At 39.0% G+C, this 17,093-nt stretch overlaps 1 protein-coding gene across 2 annotated transcripts; it reads left to right on the forward strand.

The window, feature by feature from the left end:
• The first annotated feature begins 96 nt into the window (after positions 1-96).
• Positions 97-15,058, forward strand: npl (N-acetylneuraminate pyruvate lyase (dihydrodipicolinate synthase)). 2 transcript variants are annotated; one of them, XM_088350059.1, is made up of 13 exons: positions 103-188; positions 1,497-1,683; positions 1,976-2,048; positions 2,746-2,819; positions 5,831-5,918; positions 7,128-7,185; positions 8,768-8,843; positions 8,904-8,996; positions 9,784-9,929; positions 10,007-10,053; positions 10,847-10,931; positions 11,278-11,317; positions 14,807-15,058. In XM_088350059.1, exons 3-13 carry the CDS (start codon positions 1,978-1,980, stop codon positions 14,950-14,952), a joined length of 924 nt encoding a protein of 307 aa, XP_088206185.1. In that variant the 5' UTR covers positions 103-188; positions 1,497-1,683; positions 1,976-1,977; the 3' UTR covers positions 14,953-15,058. The 2 variants fall into 2 exon arrangements, with proteins under 2 accessions (XP_088206186.1, XP_088206185.1); XM_088350060.1 differs by lacking the exon at positions 2,746-2,819 and having other exon boundaries at positions 97-188.
• Positions 15,059-17,093: the final 2,035 nt, after the last annotated feature.

The following is a 17,093-nucleotide window of genomic DNA, read 5'->3' on the forward strand; positions in this document are numbered from 1 at the left end:
GATCATCACCATCATCAGTGGGAGGGTTTTTTTAAGGGTTATTGTTCTATCTTCTTTATTCATTATCCATTATCCGTTATCGGTCAGTTCATAATACGCTTCAAAGCCTAGGAGCCGGGACTCTTACTCTCAGCCAAAAGACCAAGCTAAGGTCCTAGCCTTAAAGCCTTGCTGCGATCATTGCGAGCGTATGTGATGTTATTTTTTAAAGTATTGCTAAATATTCATGTTTAGCTATAATTTGCACTTCATCATCAATTCGAGTCATGTTTATTTGTATCACAAATAGTCTCAAATGGCTGCACAGACCACAGATTATTGCAAACCACAGACTATTATCACACCTTCCCCTGATCTAAAACCTACATGAGGGCAAGAAAAAACTCCAAAACCTCAACATGAGGAAAATGAAGAAACCTTAAGAGGGGACTGCACATGAGATAATCCCCCTTCCAGGATAACCAGGCTGCAATCGATGTTGGAATAAAAACTAATACACAGATATCATCAACAGGAAATATAGATCATTCACAAACTATAGAATATAGGTGTGTTTTAATCCTAGATTTAAACAGTTCCACCGAGGTTGCAGATCGAATCTAGGGGGAAAGAGCATTCCACAACATCGGGGTACGAATGGAGAACGCTCTCGAACCTGCGGTTTTCTTGGCTCTTGGGATCACTAGTAGACCAGCATTTTCAGAGCGTAGACTTCGGACCAGAACATAGGTGGAAATTAAATCTAAAAGATATGAGGGAGCAAGTCCATGCATGATTTTGTATTCTACCAACAGAACCTTAAAATCACATCTTAAGCATATAGGAAGCCAATGCAGGTTAGCTAAAATTGGGGTAATGTGGTCAAACTTTCTTGTCTTAGTTAGTAGCCTCGCAGCAGCATTTCTTACCAGCTGCAGGCTCTTGATTTTGGACTTTGGGAGACTGGAGAGTAGTGCATTACAGTAATTGAGACGGGAGGTAACAAACGCATGAATTGTAATCTTCGCATCGGACCGAGACAGCATAGGGCGAATTTTAGCAATCAAGTCAATCCATATTTATTTGTTATAGACCTCAAACACAAAAAGACTCGTGGGCTTCACAGACCACCATTACAATCGATTTACATAAGCAAGTAAACATATCAGGTCCCTGACAAACTAGTTGAATAGCATGTTCTGTCGCCGAGGGGCACAACACAGACAATTCAAATGCTCAAAACACTTTCCATTAAAACTGTGTTTTTATTCCATAAAGATTCACATTTCTCACAATTGTTCATCCTCAAACAGTTAAATAATATAAAATTCAATGATGAATTTCGGCCCGTCTTCAAATCGATGTTTAGTATATTTCATATAACACAATTGAGTCTAACCAGTACAGCTTGAGAATAAGTCGTTTTGAAAATTAATCAATGAATCAAGTCAAATTTTAATCATATTTCAAAACCACTCCTTGTATTTATTATTTTGTTTGGTCTGCTCTGTGATTAGCGTTGGCCCGAGGAGATAAAACTACAGGTCCCACAAGGCTTTGCGGCCTCTTGACTCATTCACGTGAGAAGGCACATCAACAAACTCTTCAGCTGAAACATTTAACATGATCGTCATCCGCACCAGGCTTCCCCAAAAGTGCAGGGCTTAACTTAAACACACAAAGGGATCGGACGCGTCGGAACAGGTAGGAGGTAGTTTGCACTTGGATGAATATTGTTGATTTCCACTTCCTTACAACTTGACATTCGATGTAAACATTTGCGTACGCGATCATAATGGTTGCGATGTTTTTCATTTGGATTCCATTCAAATCAATCTTAAAGTGCCAACGCACCTAATTTTACATCTACATAGACTGGTTGTTTGCTAAGAAAGACACAAGTTTGGAAAAAGTGTGTTTTTAAATGTCTTTTAACTGTAAATGACTGTTGTTTTTAATGCGTTTTATTTTTGTATTTGTAATGTGGATCGATCAGCAATGGCGGACTCTGTAAGGAAGAAATTGACGGGCCTGGTTGCAGCCACATTCACTCCATTCACATCTCAAGGGTTTGTTTAAAACTATACTATATCATACTATACTATACTGTACTGTACTGTACTATAGAAAGAGTACCCAAAAGTTAGAAATACACTTTTAAGCTCTTTCTGTTTTGAGCTATACGCCAGAACTAGAAGATATCAACAGTACTGTATCCAAAAATAATTATTTTTTTTGCCCAAAGGTCACCACAGAATATTCATAACTATTGTGTTTTTTGCTTACACCTCCCATAGAAGAATCTGTCTCTTTGTTTGGTGTTGGTAGTAGTAAACTATGTGGTTTTCCAAGAACAGACCGTTATTATGACTCCTGCCCTACTTAGTTAAAAATTGTTCTACACTTTGGAACAGTATGACACTTAGGGTGTTCCGCCCAAACTGCTTCTAAATCCAGAGCAAATTGCCATTGACCTTACGTTTGATAATTAAAATGAATAAAAAGTACATACTGATTTTTTTAGAGACTTTATACATAATTGTGGTTAGCATCGCAAACCAACAGAGTGAGATCTGAGGAAGTACAAAGAAGCAAATCTAGAAAGAACATGTCAGCACTGATATTTGCAGAGTAAGCAAGAAGTTGTTTAGTAGAGGTTCATGTTCGGCAATGGTCTCCAATTGTCAGATGTGGTATTCCTGTTCATTTTTTGCATATTTTGCCAAATGTGTGCGGCGGGGGCTGCATGTGTTTTTTTCAAACCAGTGAAGTCAACCTATCAGAGATCGGACCTTATATTGACTACTTGACAGAGAAGCAAGGCGTAAATAGCGTTTTTGGTAAGTTTATGCATAAGTTGTTCCTTGAAGTACCTGTTTGGTATGCGTGTTTATGTTTACTTCACCACATTGTCATAGCTGTGCTAACTACCTTAGCATAACCTGTTTTCTTGGTTTTCTTGGGCCTTGAATGGGGACTTACTAGACTTTTTATTTCAGTTTTCAATACCTGTCACCTATTGATGGTAGGATTACCACTGTACAAAAAAAAGCAATACAAGAGTGTGCTTTTGTAGCTATTTAACACACACACTATATATATAATATATACTGTATATTATTCATTCATCAGTAGGGTCGTGGGGGTGCTGGAGCCGACCCCAGCTATCTCCAGGCAGTGGGCAGGGGACACCCTGAACTGGTTGCCAACCAGTCATATCGAAATGTTGCTGCGTGTGGTCAAACATGCACAGAGTCTCTGATGAGGTCTGTTCGCCGTTTTAATAAACATAACAGACGGTAAAAAACACATTCAACAAGGGGCTACTGTTGGCCGCAAATCACACCCGCTCGTCCACACACAAACTGAAAACACAGAGCAAAACTTTCTCCATGTCATCTTCCTCTACCCTGACATCATGTCTCCCATAAAGGTTTCATACGTGAAGTTAAACTCAAGTTATTAAAGCCACATACATTACACTGCCTTTCCCCTTATGAAGCATCGCCTGAGGGGTTAATAAAAAAATCCTCTAACCACTGTGGTATTTGCCTTAGTCTCTGGGGTCGGCCCTGGGGTGAGCCATGTCTATCCCCCGACAGATGAATATCCTCTGGGGAGCCTGTGTAACCCTGATCCCCAGCCTGTCCTGAAACGTTGGGCGGAGCAGTTCCCGCCTCAAAAATAGGAGCCCCAGCGCCCCGATTTTGAGCCAGTCTTTCCTGATGCAGGGAGAGTCACGCTCAATACACTACCTCTTCCACCCACTCAAGAACACTACACAGTCCGTCCCAACAATTGTCCAATTTCTTCTGCTTGGGGGTGTACACCCAAACCAGCTTACCGTTCTGGAAGTTACGACTTTTGGTCCACACGTCAAAAATTTTCTTTTGCCGCATGCCGGCCTTGTCCAGCTGGTCCCGGGCCAACGCATGTGCCACTTCAAACCGATCCTGCAGTTTCAGGGAGTACTCCAGGCTGGGCTGGTGCTCTGCACAGCCAGGTGGTCTCCTGAATGCCAGTTCTGCTGGAGGCCGGTGCTCCTGTCCCTACATCAGCAGGGCAGGTGTGGAGCTGGTGTAATTTTGCATTGCCATTAGCACTAGCAAAATGTGGTGGACCCAAACCTGCTGGTCTTCGGAGGTCAGGATAGCGCGCTGCTGCTGCATGGTGTGGTTGAATCATTCCACCAAGCCATTGTTCTCCGGATGTACAGGGATGGTTTATGTTTTCTGGATGTCCAAGCGTTCACAAAGCGATGCAAACACTTTTGGACGGCACTCCTCCCTCTCCACCACTGATGTTGCCAAAGCGGGGTAAGGGGTTGACCTTAGCGCCCCCTTGGCTGCAATCTCCCTCTCCATGGCGAGATCAAGCGCCTCTCCCAGAGATGCTGGATAAGCAAGCTTAACAAGCAGGCACAGGTTATACGGTCTGAGAGCTTGAATAAATTGGTCGAGTATGAGTTCATTTTGGACTGCATTTGGCATCCCAGCATATGAGTGCCGACCCAGACTCTCGATCTCATGTACAAGGCAACAAAGCGTCTCTTCTGGTTTTTGATCACGCTGTCTAAATTCACTACGCAGCGAGTCTTTTTAATTAAACTGTGCATACTACTTTTGGAGCGCCCCTACCAGTGCGCAGTAATCTAGGCTCTTTTCATGGATCAGCAAAAGCAAACAGGATGTGGCGTCATCACTCAGCAACAGCACTAAATGCGTAGCCTTTGTCTTCTTTGACCAACCTACTGCCTCAGCTACCAACAAAAATTGTGCTCCATAAAAATTTTGATCATTCTTAACCATTTCAGCTGAAAAGAAAAAAAATGTTTTCGTCCAATTCAATTTTCTTTAAAATTGGCGATCATTGACAACTATAGTCATCAAAGATACAACTCAGCATTGTTTAGAGGGAATTAACTAACTTGACATTTAGGTCACTTCTAATCACTAGTAAACATTTGTGTGGGTGCTCTCCTGAAGTAACTGACATGATATGTTAACAGATGGCAGGTTGAGAACAAAAAGTAGACCTGCTGCTCATCTTACTCTGCTTTTGTGTGTCAGCGGGTTTGCCGCAGTTATCAGTTAACTCAGTGAGTCAATCTATTTTTAATGCAGTTTAAAAAAAATAAAAATGTAGCAACATTGAAAAAGAAGAAGAGTTTAGAAATTGTATTTTTGGGTTTGATACTGATTCCAAATTACTCTCGGACAACGAATCTAATGGGGAAAATGGTGAAACTGGAAAAGAATCAATACACAAACTGATATGACTTCATCAAAAAGAAAAGGCTTATTTCTCCTTTTAAATAAGATGGGTTGCGGCTTGCAAGCTTACTGAAGAGTATAATTATTGTACTCAACATTTTTTTGATTTCTGCAGTGCTAGCATAAACATGTCCCTTTTCTGGTTGCAGTCACGTGACCCATTCTCCTCGGGAACTTCACGCGATTGTATGAAAGACAATGCTCCCTTGCTAATATAAAAGCCCTTAACAAGCAGAACTTAGTCTTGGCCTAATACGACAAACATAAAGTCCAGGGAAAGTGAAAATTAGGTTGCAATTAATCTACACCGTTACCCAAATATTTGCTTTAGGAATCCCATTTCAAATATCGCTTTGATACTACGGTAAATCTGATTGACTAACAATTCCTAATGGGGTGCCCTATAGTGGTTAATTAGTTGCTTTGGTTTGTCTTACTCTTTTCCTTCACCTCCTCTGTTGATCATAAAAATAGGAGGTATTTATACCAAACTAAATTAGACTTGCCTTCCCTGTTGAGCTATGCTCTGATAAATCAACGCTAGTCTGGAAAAATAACAAGTTGGTGCTTGTTCACAGTAAATGGTACCACTGGAGAGGGCATGTCCCTCAGCATCGCTGAGAGGAAGTTACTGGCAGAGGACTGGTGCCGGAAAGCTAAAGGAAAGTGAGTGTCTTTTTTGTTTAAGAGAAATTGTGTATTATTTGACCACTAGATGTCGCTGTACTGTGTAGTGCAACATAAACCAGTGCTACAAAGCTCAGGGAGGAAGACAAACTACCGATATTCAAAGTGGCCTAAGCGCACCATTTCACTTCTCAAGTTTTTGCCCAGCCTTTTTGAGGTTTTTGGGTATCGGTAGCAGCAACAAGGCAGACAATTATATCAGCTCCCAATAGGTGAATTCATGTTTTGAAAAACAAGTTCTACCTTCTCGACCTACGAGTATTTAAAAAAAATGCATTTTTATATGATAGCTCATATATTTTTGCTTATTATTTAAATCAATATTGTTATTTTTAGTGAATAGAGTATTTTTCAACTTCCTGGATATCTTAAACAATAAACACTGTCCCTTTTCTGATTAGTCACATGACGTTGTAAAATCTAAAATGGCCGCTCCTTGAGATGTATGTATGCAGATGTTTTGTTATTGACAAACAAATACCAGTCAAGTCATGTCTATTTGTATAGCCCTTTATCAGAAGGAGTCTCAACAGGCTGCACAAATGACAAATCATTGCCAGCTACAGACTGAGGTAATCAAAACCATAGAAACTAATGTCAGCTGGAGTAAATTAAAAGGGTAGAAGTAAAGCAATGGTAAAGCAAAACCACGAGAGAGCAGTGTTGGCGTCAATTTAAATCAGACTTGTTAAGAAAGAAAGCAACAATTTTAAGCATTTATAAGCACTTCACCCAAAATTCATGCACTACATTAAAATGCAAGCATTTTCAAGGATTTCAAGCACCCTGTGAAAAATGCAATGTGTACCGTTTTGGCGTGTATGATCTATGGTCAATTTACTTCCCTCTTCTTTATTTCTGTACAGTATGTAGATGAACCTCTATAATTCGGTTTTACTGTATAGGTCAATTTTCAATTTTTACATGTTGAAATGTTATTTAGCTAAATTTGTATTGTATGATTATAATTAGTTTTTCTAGAAATTTATTATTAATCAGAATACTGTGTTTAAAAGTGCGGCTCAAAAAATAACAAAATATTGCTGAACAATCTTTTTTGAAAATCTCAAAAGCATCATTAAAAGTAACATTTATTTCATTTCTGATTGAATGTCTGCTACACAGAATATCTCTTGAATACATTTTTAAAAAATATCCTCCTATGCTCTATTATTATTATTTTGACAGATTGGAGCAGGTGATTGTACACGTTGGCTGCACCAGTCTGAAAGATTCCCAAGAGCTTGTGAGTTCCCTTATAACCGCCAAAGGCGAGGTGCCTGTCTTTCCCTTAAATTCCTTGAATTTGTACTTCCTAACGACATTCCTTTTTAATAAAGTAAAATATCATAAAATGGGTTGTGTGAATTGGAACACATTCAATATATTAAATATTACACCAAAGTGTTGACATGGTAACACTTGGCATCTGGCATCCACATGCATTTTGAAAAGTTAAAGCAGCACAGCAAACTGAAATTCTTAGCAATGCCTACTGTAGATTGAATGAATGAATACATTAATTAATGAATCTACAAATTTACATTGCCTCTGTGAATACACAGTCTCTTCATTGTCATCATCATCACCATCACTACTTCCATCATTCTTTTTAACCATCATTATCACCTTTGCTGTCTTCATACATTTTAAGCATATTATATAATTAGAGTATCTGTTATGATACCAATAGTTATCTTGGGTGCCCATGGTGAAACTGACCGATATGTGCTGTGTGTTGTCCGTCATACAAGTATCTTTGGACCTGCTACCTTAGGGGGTCCGCCCCCAGGCAGCAGGACCACCCTCTCTTGAGTGTCCTGATCTGTGTGATAAAAAGACAAGACATGGGCGCTTGAGCCAGATGCCTCCAGCATCAAACTCCCACTTGTCTGCCCTAACTATGAGATGTGAAGATATGTCTGTTTTGTTAAGTCAAGTCATGTTTATTTGTATAGCCCTTAATCACAAGGAGTCTCAAAGGTTCTTTTTAAGATGTATATCTATGTGATTGTATCCCGATTTAATTAGTTTTTGTTTGTTTTTCACCATCCTCACCAACACATATATTCACTTCATAGTTTCTTGTTTATAAATATAGGTCCAGATTGTGATGGATTTGCATAATATGATGGTGACAGTTCTATAATAACAATGTTCAACAATAGAAATAAGAATAGACATATAGTTGATCATGATGATAATAATAACAATAACAATAATAAGCTTATTTATTAGTTTGACTTATCTATTGACTGTATAATGATTCTGCTCACTTACATTATTTGGATACCAATAATACTAATAATAATAACAATAATTGTCACATAAATATAATAATAATAATCTGAATAACAGTTATAATAATACCAGATTAATTTAGTTTTACCCATCTATTAACTCTTTAATGCTAGTACTCACTAAATATCATTCAGACACCAATACTGACAATAATAGCAAATGATGGCCGTTATAATAATTATACTAATTATTATTATAATATTAATATAAGAACAACAATAATAATAACAATAACAAAGTTAATTTGCTTACATCCTCCATTTGCTTTATCATTCAGATGCCATTTTCTTCCTTTCTGTACTTTGCCTATATTGTTTTTTTGTATTTGGATTTGAACAGGTGAGTATTTGGACATGGATTGAGATCATCCTGTAATTTGTTCCCAAGTTTAACTCCATATACAGACACACACCTACTTTTCCTGGTGGTTATCCCCGGTTTGATCTTAAAGTTATTCTGATAGAAATAATAACATCATGTTTTCTATTCCATGAGAGTTTCAGTGTCTCTTAATTATTTCCGCTCAGGCTTGCCATGCGGTGGAGATTGGCGCTGACGGTATTGCAGTCATCGCTCCCTCCTTCTACAAGCCACAATCTGCAGGTAAGAAAAAAACGATAGGAAGAGAAAAAAATCAAAAGATGCGTCCATTAATTTTCTCAGAGTCGCTAAGGATGTACCTCCAGAAGGTGGCTTCTGTTGCCCCGACTGTGCCTTTCTACTACTACCACCTCCCAGCTCTTACTGGGGTTAAGGGTGAGTTTTGATTACACTTGCCGCAAAAATTTGAGGTTATCAAGGCGAATTCCGACCTCAAATGCATAAACTTATTTGTTGGTAGGCTTAAATTCAATCCCATTACTCCCCCTTTCCCTCCAATTTGCTTCTTAGTCTAAAGATGAGTGTTTACAAAAAGAGAGACTTTCCCATACCTCCACAAAGCATAAGGGTAAGACACAAGGAAACACAAGTCTTCTTTCACAAGGATGGTTCAGGAGTGTACTTTATTGTTATTACTGACGATATGGAAGCAATAGGTCAAGAACCAATTGACATCTTTATACTTGTTTGTTTTGTTGTGTTATGGAACTTAAATTCCAATAGAGGTTGCTGTAGGACTTGAAAAACGAGGCATGCATGAGAGGACGTTGCAGGCAGAACAGGAACAATAAACTAGAGTGAAGCGCAAAAGAGTAAAGCGCAATGGTTTTATGGCGGCATACTGTTAGTGTATAGTAAAGGTCTGTGACATTATAAATCATAAATAAAGGAATTACCAGTTTTCACAACTGGTGCAGCTGAAAGTGATAAGATGGTAAGCAGGCAGTACGTTCCTAATTTCACATTGAATGGAAGTAAAAGGGGGAGGTGGAAGATAAACAAGACAAAGTGCATAGGTGAAAGGGATTGGGGCAGAGATTGGCCCTCTGTTAGATGAAAGCACTCACAATGAGGAAAGTTTGGATATAAATTATCGTACTTAAATCATTTGTGTCTAGAAGAAGAAAAAATATCTTTGAAACCGTGTACTTTCTTTTCCAAGTGCCCGTGAGTGACTTGCTGGATGGCATCGAAACGCTTATCCCCTCGTTTCGAGGGGTGAAATTCTCGGGCAGCGACCTGATGGATTTAGGCCAGTGTGTTAGTCACATTCCACCCGACTGGACGGTCCTGTACGGCGTGGACGAGGTTTGTCAGTGCTTAAGTCACGCGACAGTTGCATCAGTCATCGCTAATTTCTCAATTTCTCTCAACCTTTCACGCAGCAATTGCTCGCGGCCCTCGTTCTGGGAGCCCATGGAGCAGTCGGAAGGTCAGAAACAATAGTACATGAACTGTAACCTTCACAGGACAAATTTGTTTTATTTCCTTTGGTCTCTTTGCTAAGGTGCAAACATATTATTGTCCTATTGCTACATTAATCAAGTGATTGGCAACCCAGAATGTTGAAAGAGCCATCCACCCATCCATTTTCTGCACCCGTTATCCTGACTAGCATCGCTCAGTTGAAAGACCAGTGAACCAAGCAAACACACACATATATATATATATATATATATATATATATATATATATATATATATTGGTAGATGTTAAGAATGGTTGTGTCATTTTTGTTTTCAGACAGAAACCTTATCATTTAAGTATTAAACATTTTTGAGAAAGCAACAGGGGGAAGCGTCAAAGAGCTCCAGAGCCGTTTGTTTCTGATTCTCGCATTAATCCAACAGAAACTTTATAATAAATGCTCTTACAAAAGTCTACCAGCTTGATGCAAATACACTGGCTAATGACAATAGCACCAATATTTTGGTATCATAACCCAACAAGCAATGGTTTTAAGAGGTAATAAATGGAAATTTTCCTGATTTTTTTTTTGCCAAAACCAGCACACATTAAAGCTTACTTAGCAGTTAATTGTTTCATTAACTGTCCATACCTATGTTTATATATCATGTAAATCAGAACGACACAAAATTCAATTTTGGTAGGTGTTTTACAAAGTGGACTAATGGCAACTCAATACGTTTTAACAGGGAAAAATACAATTAGATTCTGTCTTCTTTTCAGCCCTATTTCACAAACATGCATTACACTCCCTGCAGCACATACAACTACATGGGAAGTCACATGAACAAGCTCCTGTCAGAGTTCAAGAGTGGCAACCTTGCACAGGCCAGAAGCCTTCAGGTATTTGTTTTTTTTCGTTTTTTTTTTTACTTGTGTTTCTAAAACTGGTGGTCCTCATTGCTAATGCACCTTCTAATGCCAAACCAGAAGAATTACAAAGAAATGTTGGAGACCAGTGCTTGTGTCCAGATACTCACACTAAACACTATCAGTTAACCTGATTCCAGCTTGTGATGTCACTCAATAGGGTCTGCATTTCACAATAATATGACACTTTAATTACACTTTTGTAGACATTATTTTGTTTGCTTTATTTTTGTTTGGATTAATTATTTAATAACAATGTGTTAGTATGAGCTCTCTAAATGCCATATCACTTTTCATTGAAAATATTTTTTTCAAACAGTTCAACATGCAAGAGCTGATAAGGCATGCTGTTAAAGTTGGTAAGTGGATTTTTTTTCATAAACCTGAAATGTTCTTTAGTAACGACTGCTTAGATTTTTTCCGTCTCGGTACAGGTGAACACAAATACCAGCGTTATTTCTCCTTTCTCCTTTGTATTTTCTGCTTTTTTTGGCCATTAAACGACTAGGAATCTGAAATTAAAAGAATGGCCAAATTCTATGAAATAAATGCTTTATGTTGGTGTGTATTTTAAAGGGACAATGTGTAATATTTAGTGCATCCTAGTGGTAACAAAACCTAACTGATAAAAAACAACAACAATATGAATTAAAATAATGAGCAAAAATACATGAACCATCACATAAAAACATTTTTTTAATACTCGTAGGTCCAAAAAAAATCATTTTACATAAAATGAGCCTCACATAGAGCTAACATAATGGTCCGCCATTTTGCTGACAGTGGTACCAAAAACCCTAGCAAAAGGCCAGGTAAGAAACAACAAGAAAAATAGAGCGGCTTGGTCACTTTGAATCTCCGTAGTTTGCATTTTTCTGTGTGCTTTTTATCATGTGTTTTGGTTGCACTATGAAATGATTTATTCTGGTCTTCCATGAATTCGTGAATATGTCAAAAACAAAAGCAAGTCCTTAGGTCATTTCTACCAAAGTTATGATTTTTGTAAATAAATGCAAACCAAATGTTCTCTCTCTGGCCGCTTGAGGGCAGTGTTGAGTTTGAATTGTGTGGTCAAGACAAGTCATATTCATTTGTATAGCCCTTAATCACTAGGAAACTCAAAAGGCTGCGAAGACTCCTGATTATTGCAAACCACAGACTATTATAACACCATCCCCTGATCTAAAACCTACATGAGGGCAAGGAAATACTCAAAGACCTTAACATGAGGACAATGAAGAAACCTTGAGAGGGGACCGCACATGAGGTAATCCCCCTTCCAGAATGACCAGGCTGCAACGGATGTTGAAAAAACAAATAATACACAGATATTTTCAACATGGAATATAGCTCATTCATAAGCTATAGAATTGTGTTTTTAGCCTAGATTCAAACAGTTCCACGAAAGTTGCAGATCGAATCTCAGGAGGCAGAGCGTTCCACAACATCGGGGCCCGGATGGAAAACCCTCTTGGACCTGCGGTTCTCTTCTTGGCTTTCGGGATCACTAGTAGACCAGCAATTTCAGAGCAAAGGCTCCAAACTGGAACATAGGGAGAAATTGAATCTGAAAGATGTGAGGGAACAAGTCCATGCATGATTTTGTATACTACCAACAGAAGCTTAAAATCACATCTTAAGCTAACAGGGAGCAAATGCAGGTTTGCTAAAATCGGGGTAATATGATCAAACTTTCTTGTCTTAGTTAAAAGCCTCGCTGCAGTATTTTGTATTATGTGCAATTGCTTCAGGTATAAAACTGCATTCACTCAACTGTTAAAATAAATCAGTTAACAGACCCAATGCCTAACACAAACACTTTTCCCCCATTGTTTGTGAATAAACGTATTGTGTTTAGAAACGACCCTTTGTCATTCTTGATTATAATATGTAGGGTAGGTTACTAACTTACTAATGTGGGCTGAATGATATAGCATAATAATGAAAAACAAGGCCACTGGTGAACATTTGGAGTTGACATTCTTTTACTGATCGCGCCAGCCTCAGAACAAGAAGTCTGAATCCGGCCCGAGAGTCGACTTAGTTTGACATCTTTCCTATAAATATATATTATTATTTATTTGCAAAGAGAAGAGAATTTCATGTACAAATGGTATTGTTTTTTTTTGTATGAACACTCTTGATTTGGGTATTGAAGAAAAATAGCAGTATAGAATATGCCTATTCTTGTGTATGGGTGATTCTTAGATTGCATTTTGGTGTCATAATTTTAAAAATAACATCCTATGTTTCATGTTTTTATGATTTTATTACAATGCTAATATGTTTAACACTGAGAAATAAATAGAGGTCAAGGATGGATACAATCATAATTAAAGTTTGTTTTCTTAAAAGGCGTTTCTGAATGTTTTCCACCCTGCCATTTCCTAACAAATATTTTACAACGAAGCTTTTTTGTTGTGGTTCATAAACGCATGAATATATATATATATATATATATATATATATATATATATGAAGTTAATATTGTTTTAATATTAATAATAGAGTATTATTATTGTTATTATTATTACTCCCTAGCCTAATTTCCCCCCATTTTTTTACCCAATAAACATTTTCCATAATTTGCCATAACAGGTTATAAGTTTAAGAGTGCCTAATACAAGTATTACACATTTGAAATAATATAAAAAGTAAGGTGGGTAAAATTTGAAGCTTACCTTTTTCCAGAATTGAACTTCCGCCAAAATCAAATAATGTAATTTCTTTAATTGGCTTTTATCGAATTGTGGTCTTTTTTTGGGGGCAGTTGAGCGCATTCTTACAGGGTGGATAATTACTACTGGAACATGTAGAATTAGAACAAAATAGCTTGTAAAATTATGAGTTCATAACATTTAATTTATCCGATTGTCAAAGGAAAAATTTATAAGTTTATGGCCCAGGAAGTCGATTGCCTTGCAACGCAAACACATGTGTGTCACCAAAAAATGATCTAAAATACAAAATGATATCTGAAATTTATTTTCCACCCATCCAGACATCCATTATCTGCACCGCTTATCCTCAGTAGGGCCGCGGGGGTGCTAGAGCCCATCCCAGCCATCTCTGGGCAGTGAGCAGGGGACACCCTGAACTAGTTGCCAGCCAGTCACAGGGCACTCATTCACAGCTCGGGACAATTTGGACTGGCCAATTAACCTGAAATGCATGTTTTGGGGATGTGGGAAGAAACCGGAGTGCCCGCAGGAAACCCACGCAGGCACGGGGAGAACATGCAAACTCTGCACAGGAGGATTTGATCCAATGACCTCAGAATTGTGCAGCGGCCGCGCTAACCGCTCATCCGCTGTGCCGCTCAAATGTATTTTATTTAATTTTAAATAATTACAAACAGGCGGCATGGCTGATGGGTGGTTATCGCGGAGGCCCACGGTGCGGAGATCCGGGGTTCAATTCCAGCTACCACATTCTCTCCATGTGGAGTTTGCATGTTCTCCCCGTGCTTTCGTGGGTTTCCTCCGGGCACTCCGGTTTCCTCCCACATTCCAAAAACTATGCATGTCAGGTTAATTGGCCGTTACAAATTGTCCCTAGGTGTAAATGAGGAAGTGAGTTGTCTGTGACTGTGTGTCTTGAGGCAACCAGTTGAAGGTGTCCCCTGCCTACTGCCCGAAGATGGTTGGGATGGGCTCCAGCACCCTACTGAGGATAATCGGCGCAGAAAATGGATGGATTGATGATTGCAAACAATTAAAGTGAACAATTAAAATACTCTTTGTATGCATTTTGCAAATTTTAGAGAAAAATCGGGGTAAGAGAAAGATGCCAACAGAGCAACACCCGTATACCTGTGTATCCCCCTAAAAGTTCTCTCCGACTGTCAGGGTTCGACGTGGGCGTGAACAAGCAGCTAATGAACGAAGTGTCGGGCCTGCAGCTCGGCCCACCGCGACTTCCCGTCATGCCGTGTCCTCAAGAGCACGCCTGGTCCATCATGCAGAAGTACCTGCACCTCTTTAACAAAAACTGATCTCACCTCAACAATATATCCAAGCAGCATCTTTTCACTGTATCTGCCTTTTTACTGCACTGTTACAGAAATAAATAAGGGATCTCTTTTTATATTAGAATTATAATTGTCTTTATTGTCATTGATATCAACGGTGTGAGAAGTCACATGCGACGAAATTAAACATGGCACTCCATGGTAAGACATGTAATATTGAGACGTTGAAAAGGAGAAAAAAGATAATCAGGATCAATGGGCAAGGTTTTGGGTGCTCTGAGGAGAGTGATGAGTAACAAGAGTATGAATGTGGATGTTAAGAAAGGACCGTATGAGAATGTGATTGTACCGGCTGTGTTGTATGGTACAGAGACTTGGAGCCGGAATGCAGATTTGAGAAGGGAATCAACTGTTTTTGAGATGACGTGTTTGAAAAGTATGTTAAGAGTGACAAGATTGGATAGATTGAAAAATGAAATTCGTTATAGACAGAACTGGAGTCGTAGTGGAACTGAGCAAGCGTGTAGATAAGAGAGTACTCGGTTGGTTTGGACACATAGAGAGGATGGATGAGGAGCGAATGTTGGAGAGGATGGGTGAGGAGCGAATGTTGAAGAGAATCGGCAGAGCAGAAATGAATGGAAGTAGACCAAGAGGAAGGCCGTGGTTGACATGGATTGTTGGTGTTATGAGTGCACTGCAGGAAAGAGGTCTAAATATAGTGGAAGCTAGAGCTCTTGTTGGTGATAGGAATGAGTAGAGAGGTGTCGTGAAAGGATAGTAGGATGTTTGGACGCGTTACAAGGGATGGGCAGGGCACCTGTATGATGCGGCAGGGGTAAACCAGTGAAAGCTGTCGGGCCCTGCTGTTGAACAGAAGAGTGTGTTGTGTCACCCTGACCCGAGTGACATCAGATTCAGATTCACTTTATTGTCATTCGTGTACACGTGTATACAGAACGAAATGTCGATACATCTGACCCGCACAGGTTCTTTGAACGTCAGCCGGGATAGATAAGATTAACCATGTCTTCGTCAGAATTTTAGCGCAGCAGTTGGTCATCTCGCGGTTCGATGCCACTTCCAGTTGTTAAATGGTCCAGTTTATTGTCCAGAGAGCGAACGTTGGAGAGCAAAATGGATGTTAGAGGGGTTAGCCTTTAGCCTAGCTGTTAGCCCGGCCCGCTTCCTCGTCATGCCGCTGTCTTGCCACTCTGCTTCGCTGCTTTGTAGGCCGCTGGGTCTTGTTGACATAGCAGTCCGTGGCTAATAAACACGGCCGCTTTCTTGTGTCCCGTTTCATTTGGAGGGACGAAAGTATTGCCAACTTGGGTGCCGAGGTGCTTAACTTGTTTGGGTGTTTGGGCATTTGGGTTGGCCATGGTCAAACTTTTTATGTTTTTTGCTACTTTATCCTTTTGTCTTTTCTTTGTTTTTGTGTATGTGTTTGCCTTGCTTTCGGTCACGCCTCTCGAGGAATATGACCAGGGTAGATAAGTAGATAGATATATTGTGATTGTATTTTCAGATAATGTATTCTTACATAATGAATGGTGTGTTTTTTAATTTGAAGGTCTTTTTTAACAATACATGCCAATTTTCCAGTTTATGTTTCACTTATTTGTTTATAAACTTTATCCCTTTAAACTTTATGAAAAACTGCAAATTTTGCAGCTATTCTGGCAAGCTGTTTTTTTCATTAATTTGATGATTTTGATACTGGATGACAGCCAGTTCAGGGTGTCCCCTGCACACTTTCAGAAGATAGCTGAGAAGGGCTTCAGCAGCCCCGTGACCCTACTGAGGATAAGCGGTGCAGATAATAGATTATTTTGACATGTGGGGAACTGAAGGTTAAAGTAGAAATATAGCGGCCTTGGTTATGTTCAGGTACTGGCACATTGCAACCAAATATATATTTTAGAGACACAGTAAACTTTAAAAAATATTTGTCATCAAAAACATGACCTTGCCAGAAACAAAAGTATGGCATGATTTTTTGGTACCTGGCCAACTGTTAAGTCAACTTCTATCAAGTGGCAAAAGAATTTGAGACAATGTTAAATAGTCGTTAAAAATTTTGAACCTAAAGGGACCGTGTACGGTATATTGTTTAGCGCCTCATTGTGGTAATTAAAAACTTCATACTGTATACTATACTAAAA

Source organism: Urocampus carinirostris, chromosome 12 (assembly GCF_059441175.1).
Source record: "Urocampus carinirostris isolate Australia breed hairy pipefish chromosome 12, RoL_Ucar_1.0, whole genome shotgun sequence".
In the NCBI taxonomy this organism is placed as follows: Eukaryota; Metazoa; Chordata; class Actinopteri; order Syngnathiformes; family Syngnathidae; genus Urocampus; species Urocampus carinirostris.